The sequence below is a fragment of the Vanessa cardui genome, chromosome 14 (assembly GCF_905220365.1).
Source record: "Vanessa cardui chromosome 14, ilVanCard2.1, whole genome shotgun sequence".
NCBI lineage: Eukaryota > Metazoa > Arthropoda > Insecta > Lepidoptera > Nymphalidae > Vanessa > Vanessa cardui.
This window is the reverse complement of record NC_061136.1, coordinates 12498920-12522318: the sequence shown is the minus strand read 5'-3', so window position 1 is coordinate 12522318 and position 23399 is coordinate 12498920. Positions and strand designations below refer to the sequence as shown.

The following is a 23399-nucleotide window of genomic DNA, read 5'->3' as shown; positions in this document are numbered from 1 at the left end:
ACTGATTATTCCAGAGGTTTTTATTGTGATGTATATAAATACTTTTTGGGTTTAAATTGCAAACGCTTGCTCAACTCTACAAGATAGAAAAATAATAATTTACTACAGTTTCGTACACCTTAAATAGATCGACGAAAAAGTTTCCTATGGTGTATTACGATCTCTTAGGGATAATCCACAATAACATTTTTTTATCCTGTACTTTTACGAGATATGTTAGCTTATTTACCAAGGGATTTTAAGAAATATAGCATTAATCCTTATGCAATTAAGTACTTTATATATATTGTTCGTTTAATATAGACTAATATATTTTGAGTTGAGATGATCCAGGCAAGCACCACTATATATATGTGCTTAATTCGTGTTTCTAATTTATCTTTGCTGGGCGGTGAAGGAAAACATCGTGAGGAAACCTGCATGTGTCCAATTTCATCGAAATTCTGCCAAATTTGCATTGCACCAACCCGCATTGGAACAGCGCAGTGGAATATGTTCCAAACCTTCTCCTTAATGGAAGAAGAGGCCTTAACCCAGCAGTGGGAAATTTAAGGGCTGTTACTTTACTTTTTTTTTATACTTAATTACATAATGTAATTAAAGTGGACATTTTCGAAGATATTACAGAATTAAAATGCAGAGATTTAGCGGCTTGTTAATTATTTCTTTATAAATAAAAATCATTTATGGTGTTATTCAATTTTATAAATAAGAATTAACAAAATGACAATTTCATGAAAATTTTACGAAGTTACGAACATAATTAATCATTCTTACGGTCGAATAGCTTACTGAACTACAGCAAGGCTTTGTCTTTGTTGTTAGACAGCGAGCTGTGTAGCGAATCGGGAATATAAGCTGGTTTTAATGTATGTATGGATTCAGATTAGCTGAGAGCATAACCAAGACATCTTAGCGTCTCGTAAGGATAGTTAGGACACCAACTTGCACGAAGTTAGTCTTGCATATTTTGGAAACACATACGTTTCGCTTGCAGAGGTTAGAGACACAAATATAATATAGCCATGATTAAGAATAACGCCGAGATGACATAGTGGTTAGGTTAGGTTAGTAACCCGTGCATCTTGACCGATGATTGCGGCTTCAAACCCAGCACCACCGAATATGTATGTGCTTAATTTGTGTTTATAATTCATCTCGAGCTCGTGAAAGGAAATATCGTGAGGAAACTGAATGTGTCTAATTTCAAAGAAATTCTGCCACACGTGTATTCCAATCCGCATTGGAATTGCGAGGTGGAATATGTTCTAAACCTTCTCCTCAAGGGGAGAGGAGCCTAAGAGAAGGAGGATATGTTTTTTTTTACAAATTACCTTTTTTAAGATAATTTACTGTGTCAATCAAGAAACTCGTATCGCTTCTTTCTTTCGATTGTTGAGGTGCGTTCCCGTGGCTGATACCGGCTCCAAATATAACAATAATTGTTTGTGAAATCGTTATCATGAGTTACCATACTCTCCTTTACTAGCTCGGACTGCTTATCCAGCATCTGTATTGCAAACCATGATAACCTTCTGCACTATTCATCTAATTACTTAGATGTTAGCGAAATTCGATAAAATAAGTTTTACCGAACTTTAAGGAAGCATTAACATATTAGTCGAGTTTAATCGTTTATTATGATTAGTTTTAAGGGTTAGTTTGATAAGGTATCGAGATGATACAAATTCCTTTTAGTTAAGTATAACCCACGCAATAGTTATATATATCGAGGAGGCATTAACTCGCTATCAGACATGATGATATTGGAAATACCAGTCTAGTCGTTCAAGTTCATAATATACCTAATTTTGATTCCAACGAAAACATTATTTTCGGCTGTCATGTGTTCTACGTCATGTTGATGTTGCCAGCATGAACGATGTAATAATAAATAAATCCTAATTAAACTTTTTGATGTTTCGGCATATATTTAGGTATATAATAGGTTATAAGTCACAGCATACGGAAGCGATCCTGTGGCGCGCACTGAAAGAAAAAGACGGAGAGGGTTTCGCTGATTTTTTAGTGGGTATTCTGGTGTCCTGGACACTGGCGAGCCTCACATATGGGAAACATGTGGGGTTCTTAAGGCGTTTTTCCAGTGACAAAGAAGGTATATATGTCAACTAGGTACTCATTGCAGTTTCACTACAGAATAAGCATCTAAAATACGATAATGCGATATTATACATAAGTACAGCGTCATTAGCGCAATGGTTTACGTGCCGCCTAGCGATGTAAAAACTCGCTGGATCGATCCTGGTCCCTATTGGCTATTGTCCTTCCTACTATAAACACAAGTGATAGGCTCATAGGAGGGATAAATTGGTATATTAGGAATTCCGTAATTAATTTGGAACATTGTTGCCATTCTTAAAAATATATTTACATACAAAGTTACGAAGATGTTTTTTTTTTAAATTTCAAATGTACAATAATTCCTTGAATTTTTTAAATCAGAATTTTACAACCTTATTGCCCAGGCCCTCAACTGATGCGAATCCCTAGGCAGTTGCCTCCATTGCCTAATGGATAATCTGGCCTTTATAAAAAGAAAACGTATTCTGTGGTATAACAAAAATAAGAACGACTTTTAAAACGTTCAAAACCTTCTTTACGTAACCTCTTTGCTGAAAACTGATTCGGCACGCTCACGTGTTCTAAGCGCTGGGCCATCTCGGCTCCATGTTATTACTAAATATTATAATTTTCTAGTAAATATATATCGCGGATTCCAATGGACCTTAATTATTGTAATCCGACATGTTGAAATTATTACTCCAGTCAGTACGCACGTCTTGAGCTGTAGCTGTCCCAAGACTTAGAGACCAAGAGGTTCATTCAACAAAGAAACATACACTTACAGATTTGTAAACCATAGGCATCTCTCAACTAACAACCTATAAAACTTAATCAAGTTGTCTTTCTAATAAATGAGTTCGTATACGTGTAAACTCATTATTTCCGACCTATATTTTTTTATGGTATAGGTTGACGGACGAGCATATGGGCCATAGCGAGCATAGACAATGATGCTGTAAGAAATAATAACTATTCCTTACATCGTCAATGTGCTACCAACCTTGGGAACTAAGATGTTATGTCCCCTTGTGCCTGTAGTTACACTGGCTCACTCACCCTTCAAACCGGAACACAGCAATACTGAGTACTGTTGTTTAGAGGTAGAATAACTGATGAGTGGGTGGTACCTACCCAGACGGGCTTGCACAAAGCCCTATCACCAAGTAAATGTTAATGTTTTATATGCTCTGTATTGATATGTTCTGGTTACAGAGGTAAAAGACACGAGGAATAGAACATTCTAGATGGCACAGTTAATGGCGCATTGGTTTTGCATGTGAGTTATATTCTTTGTGATGGGGGTCAGAAAGACATGTTGTGTATATAAAAATAAATGTCAATAATAGTAAATATGAGGGAAACTTACGTGATGTTCGGTTAACTAATTACATATACAATTAATAAATATATGTATTTTAGACTAACAAATATACTTAAAAATTGATAAACATATTTATTTTTTCATTATTTCATTAATTGCAAACTTAAACACGCATAATTAACACTTTTTTGTAGTATACTTGAAATATAATATCATTTAAAGCTTTCCTTAAATAAACATTTCCTCTAATCTCCTCATAATTTTAGTTTATATGTATTGTCAATCAACATGTATAATATGATTGATATTTGCATATTATTTTATGTTAGTATAAATATTTTACTATATATTGATTCTCTTGATGGCTCTAATATGGAATATTATAACAAAAAGCCACAATTTATTCGAAATAAAAATGTTGCCTTTCACATGGTCCCAAGCGCATTCAAGACTTTGTTTCAACGTGCATCATCTCAACAATGTGATATTCTATCCTACGAATGTAAATAGGAGTATCAAAATACATTTATATATGTGGAGGTCTGACACAGAAAGTTTGAGAAGCCCTGTTCTGGAGCAAATTTTAGTTTCGTCAGCAGACTCAAAAAAATCTTTCTAACTAATTTGACTTATAAAAACTAACAATATTCTAATGAAATTCCAGTATTGATCTTTCATCATCATCTTAGCCGAAGACATCCTCTGATCGACAAAGACCTCCTTGGAGGATTTCCAGGACGAACAACCTACTTCCCTCGACCATCACAACACAGTTACCTTGTACGGAGGACTTACGTTACATTTTTTTGGTTCGCATTCGTCACTCATGAAGTTTTCTGTCTGTTATTCATTCCTTAAGCATATTTACATAGAGTAGAAATTCATACAAGTTCTTTAAAATAATGAGAAAATTATGAACAATAAAACAAACCATCACTCAAAGTTGTATCACGAACATGTTGTGATGAAATTACCGCGTGATTGTCGCATTATTTCTTTGTCAGAAGGTTTCAGATCTGACTTAGAAGTGTTTTGTATGTGTGCGTGAATGGAAATATTTAATTTTAGTCAGGTGTTCTAATTTTAAATTTATTTTTGTTTTTTAATTTATTTAGGTACTTGTATAAATCGTTCCGTTTAGAAATATATCATTCAAGCATTATCTTATTTCAATTATACTAATTTATATACTTAAATTAATATTTTTTATTATTAATAATAGATTACTTTATTATTTATATTAGATTGCATATACATATTTCATTATTTTTTTAAAATAATAAACAAGTCCTTATTTAAAACAAACTTCAATTTTGTATATTTTAAATATATCAAAGTACATATATTAATAATCATATTCATAGTCATTCCTAAATTAAAAATAACCATAAGTTACTTAAATTATAAATAATTTATTTAAACCAAGTAATCATTAATCTTATATAATTATAATATCAATAAATACATCTAATATGGAATACATATTATACATTAGAATTAAAAACAAGTAAAGTATCAGGTAGGTAGGTTAGGTAATTTGGCGGTGGTAGTGTGTTGGATTGGCACACGTTATCATCGTTTAAGATTCGAGGATTATAACTACTTAATATTAATTAATAAATCAGACAAACACATAAATAAAATAAAAAATAAGACAACAAATCATTCAGTTTTTAAGATAATAATTAAAATTAATTAATTGTCCTGGATTCAGCTCAGTTTTATTCACAAATGAAATTAACAACTTGCATATTTCGAAGGAAAACCAGAGATGTACGCTCAGTCACCGGGGAATTGGACCACAGATCGAGATCGGATTCAATCTTTGTAAAGGATAAGTTAGTCTAATATTTAACTGGTAATGGACTGCCACAGTGGTAGTTAAATGAATACTATTAATAATATAAATATTCTTTAATAATTTGTTAAGCATTAATAATTGTTTTTTTTTTCAAGGAACTTTTTCGTTTTGGCTGAATGGAATAGGCGTTTAAATAATAGAATAAATCTGTTAATATTAAAAAAGTGTGTTGATTTAAAAACACGCAATTTTTAATACAACAACAACAACAGCAGTCTGTAAATTTCTTACTGTTGAACCAAGACCTCCTCTCCCTTTCGTTGGAACATGCTGTTTCAATGCGGGTTGGTGGAATATGTATATGGCAGAATTTCTATGAAATTTGACACAAGCAGGTTTCCTCACGATATTTTCCTTCACCGCTGAGCACGAGGTGAATAATAAACACAAATTAAGCACATGAATATTCAGTGGTGGTCGCCTGTGTTTGAACCCGCAATCATCGGATAAGATGTACGCGTTCTAACCACGGGGCCATTTCGGTTTGCTACATTTAAAAAAAATACGAGCATAATTGATGCGTATATCTAAAAGGTCGTAACCGTCAGATTCTATATATAGTACATCTTGCAAACTCCACATACTTTATTGTTATATAACTTTGCCTATTTACGCACGTCATAGAAGTTTTCTGAAGGTATTATTTTTTCCGCTCAATCGACACATATCATTACAACAATAGCTTACTTACACAAAGTATCCATAACTGCTATTCATAAACCTTTCTTGTAAATCATCGTGTATGTACGGAAAGAAAATATACGCTATCTATTATAATGTAAACATATTTAAAGCAAATAAGTTTACATTAGCACAAAGCACCTATGTATGTGTTTACATCATATTAGCACATATTTAATTTGTTTTCATTTTCAAAAAACAAAATAAGAAATTATTACAAAAAATATTTTTCATCATTTATATATTTACCTACAATTTCGGCGATACTCGGTAGGTACCATCCACTCATCAGATATTCTACCATCAAACAACAGTACTTAGTATTGTTATGTAACGGTATGAAGAATTAATGAGCCAGTGTAACTACAGGCACAAGGTAAACTAAAATATAGCATAAAAAATATTCTATCATCGAAATCAAAGCATGTTTTTCACAACTCGATACAAGAATGAGTCTTAATCATAACACCAATTACACACACATCAACATACGTCCGTAATTAAAAAGATTCGAGTGCTTCCTTTAATAAAGTTGGAAACAACACCATAATTAACTGATTGCAACTTTAATAACTTGATGCGAGTTTGGGTGCGAGCGAGACGGATATAGGGTTTGTGTTGTCTCTGTCAAGCCGTTCTGAGTTTGAAATACGAACAAATCGCGGCCTGTAGGGCGGTACCTAGAGCTTTGAATCGCATAGACATGGGTGATATTTTCTTAAGATTTCATTTTTTATTTTTTTAATTACACAGAAAACTCTACTATTTATTAAAATGTATGTTTTTATTGTTAGATTGCGTTTGTAATAATACTTTCGATTTTATTAGAATGTATATAAAAATAAACAATGTAACACTTGAATCATAATCAGAATTTAATACAAGTTTTTTATTATAATGTGATCTTATAAAGAACTATGTACAAATATAAAAAATATTTTTTTGTATTTACTTTATAAGAATTAATAACATTAAATGCTATTATATAATTATATACAAATATAAGAACTAAATGTAGTTACTGTACAAATGAAATGTAATTTTATGAAATAAATAGGAAACTACGTACGTTTATTAAAATAATAAATTAATACAAAAATTATTTTTTTATTCTTGCCTCGATGTCTTTCAACAGAAACAATAAAGGTTTAAATTTGAAACAGACTATAGGTTATAGTTCAAAGGAATTGTTTTTTCCGTGTCGTGTCGAGTAGATTGCTAGCTCTATCGCGGGAGCTTAAAAGCGCGCGTTCTGCCCGCCCAGGCGCACTCTTCAACACGCGCTATCGTGGTAACAGCCGAACTTCTACTCCAGAAATAGAAGACGTAAGTATTTTAAAACATATTTTCTTATAATTATAAACGTGACTTCAAAATATTAACCGTGTTTCATATGATAAATAATAAATTTTTACTTAAAAAAAAGTTTAAACAAAACTTATTAATATCTAAATTAAAATGAAATAAATTTAATCATTACATACATTAGATATATCAAAATCATATATATTTGTTTTTAAATGGACACATTTAAAGAAACTAATGTTCAAATATTGATTAAAAATCAACTTCTATAATTTTGATACAACACTTCTATAATTTTGATCAATAAAACATAAAGATGTTGAAAAGCTACTTTAGCTATTATGTTTAAGACGGTTTTGTCACAGTTGATTTTTCCATAAGCAGTGTTTTACAGTAAAAAGTTTCGCATTCTTATAACTTTTCAATATGAAAAACTATATAATTTAGTTTCTTAAGTAAACTTGATGAGTATGGTTTTCTGATTTCACGTTTCTTACTTGATAAGTGGTGTCATATTTATGTGAATTACGTTTAAAAAATGTATCCAAAATTAAAATAATATTTGGTAATCGTTTGACAAATTATAGCGTTTCGTTATTACTGGAATATTAAGAATCAACGACAAATAATTAATAGTTACTGTATATCATTAATTGAAAACAGTTATACGTCTAGGATGAAAATTAACGAATAAATGTGACGAAATAACTTTGTTTCTATGATATTTAATTTTGTATGTAATCTTTTATTGAATAATAAATATTTAGTGAGACAATAATTGCATCCATCCAGTCCAATCCATCAGTATATACAATTGATATTCAATATCAATGTATGAATTCATTTTAAACATCTCGGAACAAAATATTGCATTGTATTCGAGTTGTTAATACTCTGCTGAGTTTCTTTCGCCGGTTCTACTCAAGTCAGGGTATTTTCTTTTCCGAACCGGTGGTACTGTTTCAATTGACCATCAGTAAGAAAGTGTTCTTTGTAAATCTGTGTAGTTTCTTTGAAACTTCTATATTGAATAAAGTAATTTGAGTTTGAGTTTTGAGTTTGAGTTCTTTGGTAGCTAAGATATTAACAACCCGAGAAAAAGTAAATCACCCAAAAAATAATAGTTTATGACTTAAACCAAACTCACATAATATATCGTTATCTTGATTTCAGTGAAAATTATTTGAAAGTGAATTTATTTGTATAAAAAAAAAACAACTAGAAGAACACTATAAAAACAAATTAAAAATGTAATATTTGTGAAAAGTTTGTATTTTTAAACCAAATCGACGGAACAAATCCAACTTGTATAATCTCTTTCCGTCAATAATATTTCGTATCACGGGAAAATATTTAAGGGGAACGATCATATAATTAAAAATATACGTGTTGATAATAATTCTTGAGAATGTTTTCACGTTAACACTGTAAGGAACAGTAATTAAATCGCGTACGAATCCGGTGATCGTTCTAATATTAAGGTAATGAGATGAATTTCGTTACACATACATATATTAAATCAATCATTTAGAAACATAGTATAATATAATGTTTGGTGTTTTTGCCGAAACATATACATCTTTTTTAAATTCTATCTATGTTATTCAATTGGTTAAGTTTCATGCTGATTATTCTCGCTAGAATTTACGATCTGATAGGGTACAGTTTGGATAGAAATATAGAAAAACATTTAGTATAAAGTTACTGACACTATAAGTAGATTATTATTATTATTATCAATTTTTGTTGTGTTCTATTTCAATTCGATGCACGGATTAACGTGTATAATGTAACAACACACATTTGCGACATAAACATACATTTTAATTTAAAAACAAAATGTGTTTTAAGACTCAACAAATAAAAATGGCGGGTTTAATCATTGGTAAAAAATTCATTTCTATATTTCTATTGAACAAAAGACTTATTAATCGTAAATTTACAACAGAAAAGATATTTAAATCGACCTCCGTTACCCCGAGCTTAGACACTTCCGTCAAAAATCAGCTGAAGAAAGTCTGAGTACTTATTCTTTGTCGTCAATCATACACAAATTCACTCACATATCCTGTATGAAAATCAAAGAATACTAACTCCAAACAATATTGTATACCATCGTATATATAATAATATTTTCTTAATATATGTATGTGTGATAATAAATAATTCTTTGTACAATCCAGGTAAGTGGTACCTATCACTAGCACTATGAAGGCACTTTATTCCAATGAAGCATAAATACATAATACATTCAACACACTGTTGTAGCATTCATTCCTTTCGTGTAGAAAAACGTTTTGGAATATTGTGTAGAAAGCTTCAGAAGAATTAATATAGGAATTGAATTAAAGAAAGAGAGTTCGACTTGGCAGGTGTTTTGTATGTTCATCTATTATTCGAAAACGGCTGGATTTATTTGAATTTTTTAATATTTATTCTGTAAACGTGAAATTGTCGTATATATTTAAAATTTTAACGTATAATACAGCACTGTACCGTAACGTATAATATAATGCAGTACCATTTGTAGAAAGTCAGGAAAAATTATGCTTTCATCAATTATATTTATTTGTCAAGAACATGATAAACTACTCTATAAATTACGTTTAAAATAACCGTTTTACCAACAAAAAAAAAAAGACTGATACGTTTTATATGTTATAAAAACTCGGGGCGATTATTGTTTTAAAGTAAAGTAAAGTAACAGCCTGTACATTTCCCACTGCTGAGATAAGGCCTCCTCCTCCATTAAGGAGAGGGTGTGGAACATATTCCAACGCGCTGTTCCAATGCGGGTTGGTAGAATGCACATGAGGCAGAATTTCGATGAAATTAGTCACATGCAGGTTTCCTCACGATGTTTTCCTTCACCGCCGAGCACGAGATGAATTATAAACACAAATTAAGCACTTATATATAGTGGTGCTTGCCTGGATTTGAACCCGCAATCATCGGTTAAGATGCACGCGTTCTAACCACTGGGCCACCTCAGCTATTGTTTTAAAATATATAAATCTTAGTGTTCATATACATACATGATTACATATTGTTCAGTATTTTAGTATTACCTACAGTATATTTCACAAGAAAAGAACACTTGGGATTTTCACTAAGTATTAGTAGGTTGGCGCTATGGTCAATGAGATTGTTTTCTGAGCAATTTACTTGGTTCCAAATTACAAAAAAAATGTCATTTGCCACTTCACTAAGAGACAAACGGAACTACAGATATAATAATACGGGTTAGTACGGGTTAAAATAATAACTATTATTTTAACCCGTACTTATTACAGATAATAAGAAGTGATTACTACACTTTTGCATGTATATATGACTAGATAAAAAAAAAAAACAATAATTCTACTGTAATGATTGTCAAATTGATGAAAGGCTTTATATTTACGTATCTAATATAAATGCAAATAAAAGTATATATTATAAAATATTAAATAAGACAATAATCGTTTTCATTCCTGAAATTTTGGATAGCATTTATCATGGAGTAGATCAACGTAAACAAAAATAATCAAACCCGTTCATAACGTCAGAGGTAACACTGTTAACTACAAACGAATCATCAACCTTCTTTTTTAGAATTCAGTTAAAACGATGTGTATTGTTTTATATTTATTTCCGGCCAAAAACTTTTGTCATAGTTTTTGTGACAATGACACACCAGCGGTCAATAATAACAAACGCTACCTCAAAAAAATACGCAACCAATTCGCTTCACTTGCCGTGTATTGTATTATGATAATTTACAATTTTAATAATATATACGCTTCTATAAGTAATATTCCTTTGATATTCAGATTATATACGCAATAGAGCTTTTTAAGCACCCGTGGGATTTCATACGAGGTTTTGCAAGAGAAACTGTAACTCGGAGAGTGCGAGGAATATTAGTATATTGTTGTCTCTTTTTACTTTGTTTTATCATTATTATATTAATAGTACTAATACAAATATTACATACATGATACATACATCATAGAGGCCCTGTAGTCCTAAGGAGACCCCATGTCTATGGGGCGAGTGACTTCCCAATCATTGCTTATATTTGTTAAACATATTATTCAGATTCGCTTTTATGTTTTTTTTTTAATGAAAAAAAGGGTCAAAATATTATGAACAAATCTGATAAGGAATTTAAACTACAAGTTAAAATAGTGAAAATTGATTCAAACTAAAAAACAGTTACGTTGTATATAGGATGATTTTTCAGTAAAATCAAATAAATACATTTCCATTTCCAAAATCAAATAAATACATTTACTTGGTGGTAGGGCTTTGTGCAAGCCCATCTGGGTAGGTACCACCCACTCGTCCGTTATTCTACCGCCAAATAACAGTACTCACTCAGTATTGTTGTGTTCCGGTTTAAAGGTCACCCTTTAAACCGGAACACAACGCCAGTGTAACTACAGGCACAAAGGACATAGCATCTTAGTTCCCAAGGTTGGTGGCGTATTGACGATGTAAGGAATAGTTAATATTTATTACAACTTCATTGTCTATAGGTGATGGTGACGACTTACCAATAGGCCCATATCGGCTCGTCCGCCAACCTACACCATAAAATAAAAAATAAAAAAAAATCCAAAGAGTTATAAAAAGTCCAAAATTACATGGTCATACCAAGAGTCATACATTAAAGGAAAAACAAGTGACACGTTTTGACACGGGTAAAATAGTTATACTAAATTTACCACAAAGGATGTGTTTATTTACGGCATCACATTAGAAACTTCTAAAATTATCAGTTTTTTTTGTATACAAAAACCTTTCTCACGAATCAATCTCTTTAAAAAAACGCATCACAATCCGTTATGTCATTTTAAAGATCTAAAGCATTCATAATGAGAGACAGCGGTAAGCGACTTCGTTTTATTATAATGACGATAATATTAATTAAATAATTAACTAAGAAAATATATTTCAAAAATAAGCCAATTGAGAATCAGACTGGATCACGAATGGTTCCGTACCATTATCAATAAAAACGACTGCTAAATGGGCTCCCTTAAATATTTTGATCTGTTTTTCTTTATTACATAAAATTTCAACCATCTAATTATATGTAAATAATCAGATTTACTCTATTGACTGACGGACAGACGGATGGACGGCGGAATCTTATCAATAGGGTCCCGTTTTATATTTTGGGAACGGAGATTTTCCCCGGAACTCTAAAAAGTAATTATCATCCGTACAATAGCTTAAAAACTAACACAGATTATAAACTGTTAAGAGGTATAATTATTTATAGGTATTTATGGATTATTAGTTCATGTTGTGACCCTTAAAGATTATTAAAGAAAGTTATTAAAGTTTGAATTCGATTTTCAAAAATAACTTGAAAGCACCAAGTTTTAAGCCGATCTGTTAAGACGATTAAAATGTTTCTTTAATTTAGTAAATACAACGTAAATCCGTTATAACGCACAAATCTGAAAAGGTTGCAACGGTTTATTATATCTTTGCGAAATCTTACTAATTTTATTGATAAGTTTATATAGATTTGATTATATAGATTTGAAGTAAGTCTGTGAATAATTAAATAGGATTAAGACATTGTTTCATCAATAAGCCAACACTGAGCGGAGATGGCCCAGTGGTTATAACGCGTGCATCTTAACCGATAATCGCGGTTTCAAACCCAGGCAAGCACCACTATATATACATATGTGCTTACTTTGTGTTTATAATTCATCTCGTGCTCGGCGGTGAAGGAAAACATCGTGAGGAAACCTGCATATGTCTAATTTTATCGAAATTCTGCCACATGTGCATTCCACCAACCCGCATTGGAACAGCGTGGTGGAATATGTTCACATGAACCCTCTCCATAATGGAAGAGGAGGCCTTAGCCCAGCAGTGCCTAATTTACAGACTTTACTTACTTTAATTTACAAGCACCACTGAAAAATATGTGCTTAATTTGTGTTTATAATTCATGTGTCTAATATCATAAAAATTCTGCCGCATGTATTTCACCACATAACATAAAAAAATTAAATCGTAGTGTGTACTAAAAACTTAGAATTAGAAATCATTGTTAGTATCTACTTATATATTTTATGTTATTGATTCTGTATATTTATAATGATGTATAATAGCTTTTTTATAAGTTCGTACTTATCTTTTTATCTCTCTTGACAATAGTAACATTATCTGCGTTAGGTTTTAATCTAGGACGTTAACATCGCTGACAAAATATTTCTTTATCATTTTCATGTTAACTTATTAAAATCATATAGAAAGTAAAAATATATACATAATATATTACTTAAATCGTATTTTAATTTTGTTTTGATTCAATAAGAAGTTTTTTTTTTATGGTAGTCACCATTACCCATAGACAATGTCCCTGTAAGAAATATTAACTATTCCTTACATCGTCAATGCGCCACCAAACTTGGGAACTAAGATGTTGTGTTGTCTTAAATTTTCGCGATTATTACACATTTAATTAAAACTAGTTATACCGGATTTGAATCGCGTATATTAATTATTTTTGGCATCCCGACGTTTCGAGCACTTTACCCGTGACCACGAACGCTGTAAAGTGCTCGAAACGTCGGGATGCCAAAAATAATTAATATACGCGATTCAAATCCGGTATAACTAGTTTTATTTAAACTAAGATGTTAAGTGCCTTGTGTTTGTAGTTACACTGGCTTACTCATACTGCAAACCGGAACAACAATATTGACTACTGTTAGTTGGTGGTAGAATAACTGATGAGTACCCACTCATCAGGTACCTACCCAGACGAGCTCGCACAAAGCTCTACCACCTATTTTAACTTTTCCTTTAATAATAACCCCCATAATACGCCTACCATAAATAAATATAAGACATATTTATTTATGGTAGGCGTACTATAAAATAGTTCACCATGGTCCAGATACCCATAGTCTATAGATATTGGCGCTTTAACAAAAAATAACCAATCTTGATACTTAAGATGTTATATCCATTGTACCACGTATTCACTTATCGTTCAGATCAGAACACAACAATACTCGTATTGTTATTTGGTGATGAAACATATCTCGAGTAAGTATGCCATTATAGAATAAACCAGTTATTATTTAAAACTAAAATGACTGATTCGAGTTTTTAAGTAGTTGAGAGTAACTGCATTAAATGACAGTAGTTGAGTCCCTCCGGACCTGAGCATGAGATTCGTTTTAAATGTTACAATGTCGGTGCTAATGACTTCTGACACTTGTCTTTTCTCTGAGGGATAAATATGGAAATTAAAATATATAATTAAAATAAGACCAAAGTATGTCATCACTAGCGAATCGCCCCGGCTTTGCACGGAAGTAATACTGATACTAAATATACTTCAGAACTTTACATCACATTAGAAACATCTAAAATTATCAGTGTTTCTTTACTATATTGTCTATGTTTTATATAATACCTTTAATATATTTCTTTAATATCTTTCTCTTGAAACTCTGTCTATTTAAAAAGACAGACATCAAAATCGGTTGCGTAATTAAAAAAAAAATTACGAAAAGCAATTAATTTCATTTGATAATAAGAATATATCATTTTAAATTATGAATAAGTAGATATTAATGATGATGGCTCAGTGGTTAGATCACGTGCATATTAACCGATGATTTCGGGTTCAAACCTAGGCAAGCACTGCTATATACATATATGTGCTTAATTTATTTTTATAATTCATCTCGTGCTTGGCGGTGAAGGAAAACATCGTGAGGAAACCTGCATGTGTCTAATTTCATCGAAATTCTGCTACATGTGCATTCCATCAATTCGCATTGGAACAGCGTGGTGAATTTACAGGCTGTTACTTTACTTTACTTTATATTAATTTAATAAACATACATATATATTTAGAGTACTGTTTTTGTACATAGCAATATTTAAAAGACGGTTCTCGATCATATGGAATGTAAGTCCAACAGGCAAGGAACTAACAATTTGAAATACACGCCAAATAAAATATATATCCGATATAAGCAAGTTTACAACCTAGGCTAACAGGGGATGAACTATTGATACCATTGAGATCGAACCCGCAAGCTTCGTTCGAGAATCACTCAATTCTATTCACTGTGTCATTTGAAATAAATGTGACTAAAACAGAGTAACTTGTATAAAGTTTCGGATAAGTTAGATTCTTTATAGAAAATTTGAGGGCCCCTTTGTGATAAGAGGAAGACACGTAGGAAATTCTTAACTTTGTTAACTTGTATGAATAAAAAATGAATAAATTGTTTACATAAATAATGTATAAGTTAACGATACAGGCGCAATATTAATTACATTTACAGTTTTTATTATAAATATATAGGCTTAATATATGATATGCTCTCCAACTTTTGTAATAATTATTTTTTCAATAAATATCATAATTGAGATTTAATAATTCAAGATGGCGGCAATTCCGTTTCAACTGTTCAGGACTTTTAATACATTCAATAATAAGTTATAAGATAGATAAGAATTAACATTGCCACCAATTTTCAAAACATTCGTATTTATTATTTTCATTTTACCTTCGTTGCCTGGGCTAAATATACTTTATATAATTTATCTTATAAGCGCATTTGAATTGTTATTTGATATATTATAATCAACGATTCATTAAAACATTTAAAATAAATATTGACGGATACTTAAAAACTATGTTTAAGGTATATACAAAAAAAAAGATAATATGAAATTTATCACGAACGCAACTGACAATTAAATTTTTATCCACCGTGGCAACCCAAGATGGACGACCTCTTTTACGTCTGAAAGGTGACGTCATATCCTTGACCACGTCATTCAGTATTCGTTCAACAAAAATGCCTTTTGTTTGTAGCTATACATTTAACACACATAACATTCATTCAGAATATGGAAGAATTTACTAACAACTTGATATATTGTCTTAACATACATAGACCTACGTAGTTAACGAAGAATCAATTTTTTTTTAATAAAACTGTCAAATGGACTGAGGAAAGAAGAAACTGATACGATAGTATATTAAAGTTAACTTAAGTTAGTAAATAAGTTACATTATGCTGTATGTAAGCCCATCACATTTATTTCAATCAAGAACACAAACTTTGCGTATGAAAACTTTTGATATTTTATCACCCAGGCTCTATGTTTGTGTAACAGATTATAGTTATTAAAATATTGTTTCGTTTTTATTGTTATTAAAGGGAAAGAGAGTATTTAAATACCAAAGATTTACTATCTTTATGACTTCTAACCCTCTTTGCACTAGTAGATACCCGCGGTTATGCCCTCGTGTATTTATATATTATATACATACGTACTTTGCTTTCTTGTACCTCTGAAAACCTGTATGTAAAATTTCTTGATGATCTAAAATCAATTGAATTTTAATAATATTCATCCGTATTTTTACATACATTTTTTACATATAAATACGAGTTGGTTACGATAAAAAAAAACCAGCGAAGTAAGTCTGCATGAAATTGCAAAAACACCATTATTTTCTGAGCAGTGAATCCTGCTGAAACCTGCATGTGTCTAATTTCATCGAAATTCTGCCACATGTGCATTACACCAACCCGCATTGGAAAAGCGTGGTGGAATATGTCCCTAACCCTCTCCTTAATGAAAGAGGAGGCCTTATCCCAACAGTGGGAAATTTACAGGCTGTTACTTTACTCTTTACTTTTAATCATTTGTAATTCATGTTTTATTGTATTTATAATTATCACATGTAAGTTTTTGTCGGTAATCGAATTTTTTAATCACAATCTATTTGCTTGTTATCTTTGGTTTGTGTATTCGTTTCAATATTTATTTGTGATTGATCCTAATAATATATTTATATGTCATTTGAAGACATCAGTAAAAATTTTAAGTGTTACGATATCTAGAGCGTAGGAAATTCTTTATTCGTGTGTAAAGAGATAAACTCAAAACACTTCGAGTGTTTTAAGTGACATTTTTATTTCGTATGTGATGAACTATTGTTTGACAATGGATTTATATAGGTAAGACGGATTTAAATGTCAGTACAGATGAAATATTGAGATATCGAGTATAGTTCCAATTAATTCAATTAATATATTTTTTTTAATTATGAATTCTGAATATAGCATCGCTAAGACTTTCTTAAGTGTTTCTTGCGCATTGCTATATTGTGGGCATATCTTTGAGCAACTAACTCACTCAATGAAGATGAGAAAGATGCTGTATGACACAAATTACGATTAAAATGATTAATTGCCATTTACAACCATGTTCATTTGAATCTTTCCATAGTCGTATATAAAAAAAAAATAGTGAATCTTACCATCGCGATTTAAATGCAGATATACAGACTCTCTTCGGTATGTTTTTAACAAAGTAGGAATACTCACTGTTGCACCACAATATATTTACAACAATATTATGTATATTTATAGTAACATTAATTACTTTGATCAAATCTGTAATAATCATTCTATTTCAATATGTATATTTCGATGCGGTTTTCTCAATAGATTGATTAATTTAAGGCGAAGGTTTATATGTACAACACATGCACATGTTTTTGCGTTTACTTTGCAAACGCTCGCTGAACCATACCAGATAGATTATAATAATGTACTACAGTAATGTACAGCTTAAAAGGGCCTTCAAAAAAGTCCTCGATGGCATATTTATTTATTAGGGATAACTGAAAAAACATTTTTTATCCTTTTCTTTTTACGAGAAACAATGGTTTATTTTCGAAGCGATTTCACGAAATACATCATTAATCCTTATGCAATTACGTAAAAAGCCATATTGATATATGAAATAAATACATCGTGCATTTAATATAGATCAATATGATCTTTTACAGCATGTAATTTTAATGAATATTTTCGAAGATATTACGAATTTAAAATGTCACCTAGCTGTTTGCATTGTTTAATGAGAACTCTGGACGTATAAAAAGACATTCTGTAGTATATTTAGTACCAGCATTGTACCCGTGCGAAGTCAGGACGGATCGCTAGTGTAGTATAAAAAAAAAAAAAAAGGCCCCGACGAATTGAGAACCTCCTCCTTTTTTTGAAGTCGGTTAAAAATAATGTTTGTGTCCTATGTTTCAACAAGTCCGCAACAAAATATTTCTAAGGATCATATTTGTATAGGATAATTAGTCGGTTAACTATACGGACCGTTAATTATTATGTTGTATAATATTAGTATTTCGGTAATAGTTATATAGCAAACGTCGCTATCATTATTTGTTTCTTAAAGTATATGGATTTCGATGTTATATTTTTCTTTCGGTAAATTAATATTACATTAATATTAATAAAAAAAAATATCATTGTTTTGTTGAATAAATAATTTCTACAAATAAACTTTGCATTAGATGTAAAGTTTCTACTTTCTGAAACGTATGACCAGAAACATCAAAAGTAGATATTTCCAAGGTCGTATTAAGTACAATGCAAGCGAGAATTTCGTAGATTTCAGTTATTTTATGACGTCATGAATGCTATCGAGTGGTGTACGAAATATAATCAAATTGCTTGGCGGGAAAATTCAGTTAGGTTCGGAATTCCAGCAAGCAGCCATTTTGAATTGTTTGCTCGGATAAGCGTACTAGAATATTTAGATATAGATATTGAGAAAGAAGTATATTATGCTAATCTGAGTAGTTTATTTAAATTCATTCATAAATGGTAATATGCTATATGGTAATTTGAGAAATATATATTTATATACATTGCTGTATTCAATTTTTGAATATTTTTATAATAAGTAAAGAGGTATATCAAATAAATAAGTAAAAACAAATTCAATTACTAAAATTAATCAATTTAAATGCCGAACTAGGGATTGGTTTGAATTGTTGATTTATTTATTGAGAAAAACCGTAACAGACATGCAGTTACTACGATTTCAAATAGAAGTTAAAATTTATTAAAATTAGATTAAATCATATATAAAATGTAACTTATGTAATAAAATAATTCATTTTTTTTGTTTTCTAAATTTGAATTTCCTTCGTTTTCGCCTAAAGTGATACAGATTAAAAAATAATTTAAAAAAAATGCTGATAATTTTCTTTAAAGGCCCATAACACTTTCGAAGTTTTATAAGTAAAATAAATAAATTACGGTCGCTCTTTTTTTTCAAATATTTCTCTTTGATGTCTATAAGTGGTTAACTTTCAGTAATAATTAAAGTAAATTAAGTATTTTTTTTAATTAGTTCATAGAATAAAAAAAATCACTTGTGAAGAAATTACACGTTGATTCATGTTTTGTTATTTACGAAACCTTCTAAATCAAAGCTCGTTAAACAAAGGCAACAATTGTTTTTATTATGATTAATATAAAAATATACATTGTTTCCAATTTGTAAACATACACATTAATTACAAACATAATATATTTATGTTAGTAAATGTGTATATAAAATTATAAACATTACAGTTTGTTAGTTTTTTTTTTTAATTTAAAGTAGAATTGTTTATGGTATATTACATTGACAATTAAATAAATATTATTTTATTATATATGATATTGCATGTAATAATGCTGGATAACTCTTCCCTTTACACTGAAATGCACTTCCAAGCATTGTTTTTTGGTGGTAGATTATGGGATCAGTGGATTGTACCCAGATGCACCCGAACACAAGTATAACAGCAAATATAAGCATTAGTCTCTGATAGAGAAAGATTATTGTAGACTTTTTCGTTGAAAAAGAACATATCTTCACGTATATTTTTTGTTTACTTATAGGTTTATACATTGGCAGAATATTTAACTCACTGATGCATCTGTAATGAGAGCCATATTAAAAAATATTTTTCATTTACAAAATGATGAAACTAATTTTAGTTTTAATATTATTTATTTTTTATTATTTAAAATTAGTCAGAGAAGTAAATAATTTGTAATAACCGTGACACTATTACAATTAATTTAAAAGTTCGGATATTTAAATAAATAAAACATTTTTTTTTGTCTTGTTACAATAATTATCTTACAACGATATATGAACATCTATCAATATTTAATATAATATTTTTGGAATAAACAAGCAACATCTGCGTCAAGTCACATAATTTCCTTTTAAAAAAAACGCGGTAGATTCGTAGTTGACACATTGAGATGTCGATTATAATTATTACGGTGTAATGTAATTATTGATGGCTTTTTCTTTTGTTGTAGATTGTTTGTTATTGTAAATTAAAGATAATTGTTTTAGAGGTTAGCCTACTTCCTACTTCTGGTTCTAAAAATATTATTTATTTGTATATGATTAAATAGCATATCCATTCGTGGTTAGAATAAATTAGATAGAACTTTTACTATATATAGGGTTATCATACAAACAAAGTATATTTTTGTGTGGAGCCTTTTCTGGCGCATGTTGAGTAAATCACCAAAGTTTCATCTCAATCGGATGGCTGGTTAACAAAGGCGTGGATGACAGGCATTAAAATATTCATTACTTATTTACATAGATTTGCAAAATTACCAAGTTCCCGACTTCTCATAATAATTGCATCCTCACTGAGGCTTCTATTTGCATCTCGAATTCGGCAAACATTGTAATATTTATCCTTTCGTCAATTGATCTCAGAATCTTGCCGGTTTTCCTTTGTAGTCCTCATAATAATTATTGGTCATGACTTTGCCAAGTGTTATATTTATTGAAAATGAAGTACGAAATTAATCTTCCGGGTCCTTATAATAAAGCACAAATTCCGAGACTGTAGTTTAACTATAAATTATCATAAACCGAATTCATTCAGCGATTGCAAATCCGTAAGGTACAATCGTTACTCGCTGTATGTTCGGTTCATTGAGTTATCGTTTATAAGCTAACATAAAATTAATTTATATTAAAATATTTCAATATTGGCAGATGGATACATAACATACATGTGGCACCTAATGCTCAACAACAGCCTGTAAATTCCCACTGCTGGGCTAAAGGCCTCCTCTCCCTTTGAGGAGAAGGTTTGGAACATTTTCCACCACGCTGTTCCAATGCGGGTTGGTGGAATACAAATGTGGCAGAATTTCTATGAAATTTGTCACATGCAGGTTTCCTCACGATGTTTTCCTTCACCGTTGAGCACGAGATGAATTATAAAGACAAATTAAGCACATGGATCAGCGGTGCTTGCCTGGGTTTGAACCCGCAATCATCGGTTAAGATGTACGCGTTCTAATCACTGGGCCATCTCGACTCTCACCTTATGGTAAATGTTCAAAACCGCCTATAGACTTTGGCACTGTAAGAATTGCTTTCCTACCGTATTGTGCCTTGATTTTTAGATACTCTTCAGGGTAGGAGAGTCAGTGTAACTACATGGAATATAGATCTTAATTCCCATGATTGGAGAGACATAAGGAATGGTAAATAGTTCTTACAGTGCCAAAGTCTATAGGCGGTCTGCTTATGCTAAAATAAGTGATGTGGTGTTGCCTACACAAACAAATCCGACTACAAAGAAATAAAAGGTGAATTAAGGTCGACGGTAGCTTCACTTAATATAGTTCTTAAACGACGATTCAAAAGTGCTTGTAAAAGCCTACTTGAATATAGTATATTTTAATTTTATTTTGTATAAGACTAAGAAATTTCTATAAGACTAATAAGTATATAAAAGACTTCTTTTTTTAAATTTTAAAAATAATAATTGTTTCAGGTTGAAATGGCGCAAAACATCTTAACTCTCTCCGTGATGGCGGTGCTGGTGTTTTCAGTCGGAGTCAGCGCTAAACGTAAGTAAATATGACCTTGAACGTTTATTTTTAAACATTAATTATCTTCAACTCAACATAATATGCCTACGAATATTTCGTATAATTATACCATCTTGTAATTACAATGTGGTTTTGATATAAATAGCTGTTTATCCCTTTTTAAATAGATTGAAATATCACTCGTTATATTATTTCAATTTTATTTTAGATCATATGGTAAATATAGTCTTTTATTTTTTCTTACGCCAATGTCTATTTGACCATTTACCATCAGGTAAATTTTGATTAAATGGAAAGTAAAACAGTCAGCATTTAAGAGTCTGTGGAATAAAATTCTTATAGTAATTGTTTGATTGATATAAAATTCACATCTACAGTTGGTGGATCTTGACAAAAACAATTGTGCATCGTAATGTACTTATATAATACAGCCAGCTGTCGCAAGCGATTTTACTTGCGTTGTGGGATTTGGTTGTTAGCGTTTGGTATAAAAAAAAGTCTTCCTTAGTGTTCAACCTTGTTAAATAAAATCTTTGCTTCAGTAGTTTGGCCGTGAAAGAGCAACAGCATTTGCGATATTTGTATATCTGACAAATAATAAAATAATCAAAATTAAATGTTGTCAAATAGGGATATAAAGTATGTGTCGGCGCTTTCACGAAAGATTTTGGATCTAGATTTTTGCCATGTGGTGATAAAAATATGATTATTATTGGTGATATAAATATAATTACATTACATTATTCATTAAAGTATATCGTAATATACATTAAGAAAAATCATCATCGAAGTGTTCGTCGCACCAAAGTCAACAGAGGTTCATAATTTGTAACATTAGAAATACGAATTCCAATTTAAGACACAATGTACATTTAAAAATCCTTTTAATCTTCACTTGGTTAAGTTATCGCGATCAAAGAGTAAAATATACAGCATAAAAGGTTAGCCAAAAGTTCGAATATTTACGAAAAGTTAGCCCTTAAAATAATATCGAAGGAAAATTCCATTTGACTTACGCCTAGTTATTAATAAAAGTTTAAACGCCAAAAAATATGAAAAATTATAAAATAATTTTTATACCTATAAATATTATAAAAAGATAAAATATATGTGTTTGTTTGTAAGGATTAATCCACAAATACTAATTTTTTTACACATTGTACCTGAATTGTACAGATACATTTAGCTGGGGCGGATAACTAGTCTTGTTTAAATTTGTAATACCAAGTCAGAATAATATTTTTATTCTATATGCATATTTCTTAGCATTAAAAAACCTACAACACTCTATAAAATAATAAAGAAAAATTAAGGATAAGATACAAATTTATCGATAAAGATGAACATACATACATAAAAGGCAAGAATACATACATTTACTTACTTGATAATGAAAGGATATCTTAAGATTTCATAC

The 23399-nt window shown here is 30.5% G+C and overlaps 1 protein-coding gene across 1 annotated transcript in view; it reads left to right on the top strand.

Moving 5' to 3' along the window:
* The first annotated feature begins 7225 nt into the window (after positions 1-7225).
* Positions 7226-23399, top strand: part of LOC124535227 (neuropeptide CCHamide-2) — a 33504-nt gene continuing 17330 nt past the window's right edge. Inside the window, exons 1-2 of the mRNA XM_047111354.1 lie at positions 7226-7274; positions 21925-22000. Coding sequence (XP_046967310.1) covers positions 21931-22000 — 70 coding nt within the window. The 5' untranslated portion in view covers positions 7226-7274; positions 21925-21930. The remainder of the gene's footprint in view (positions 7275-21924; positions 22001-23399) is intronic.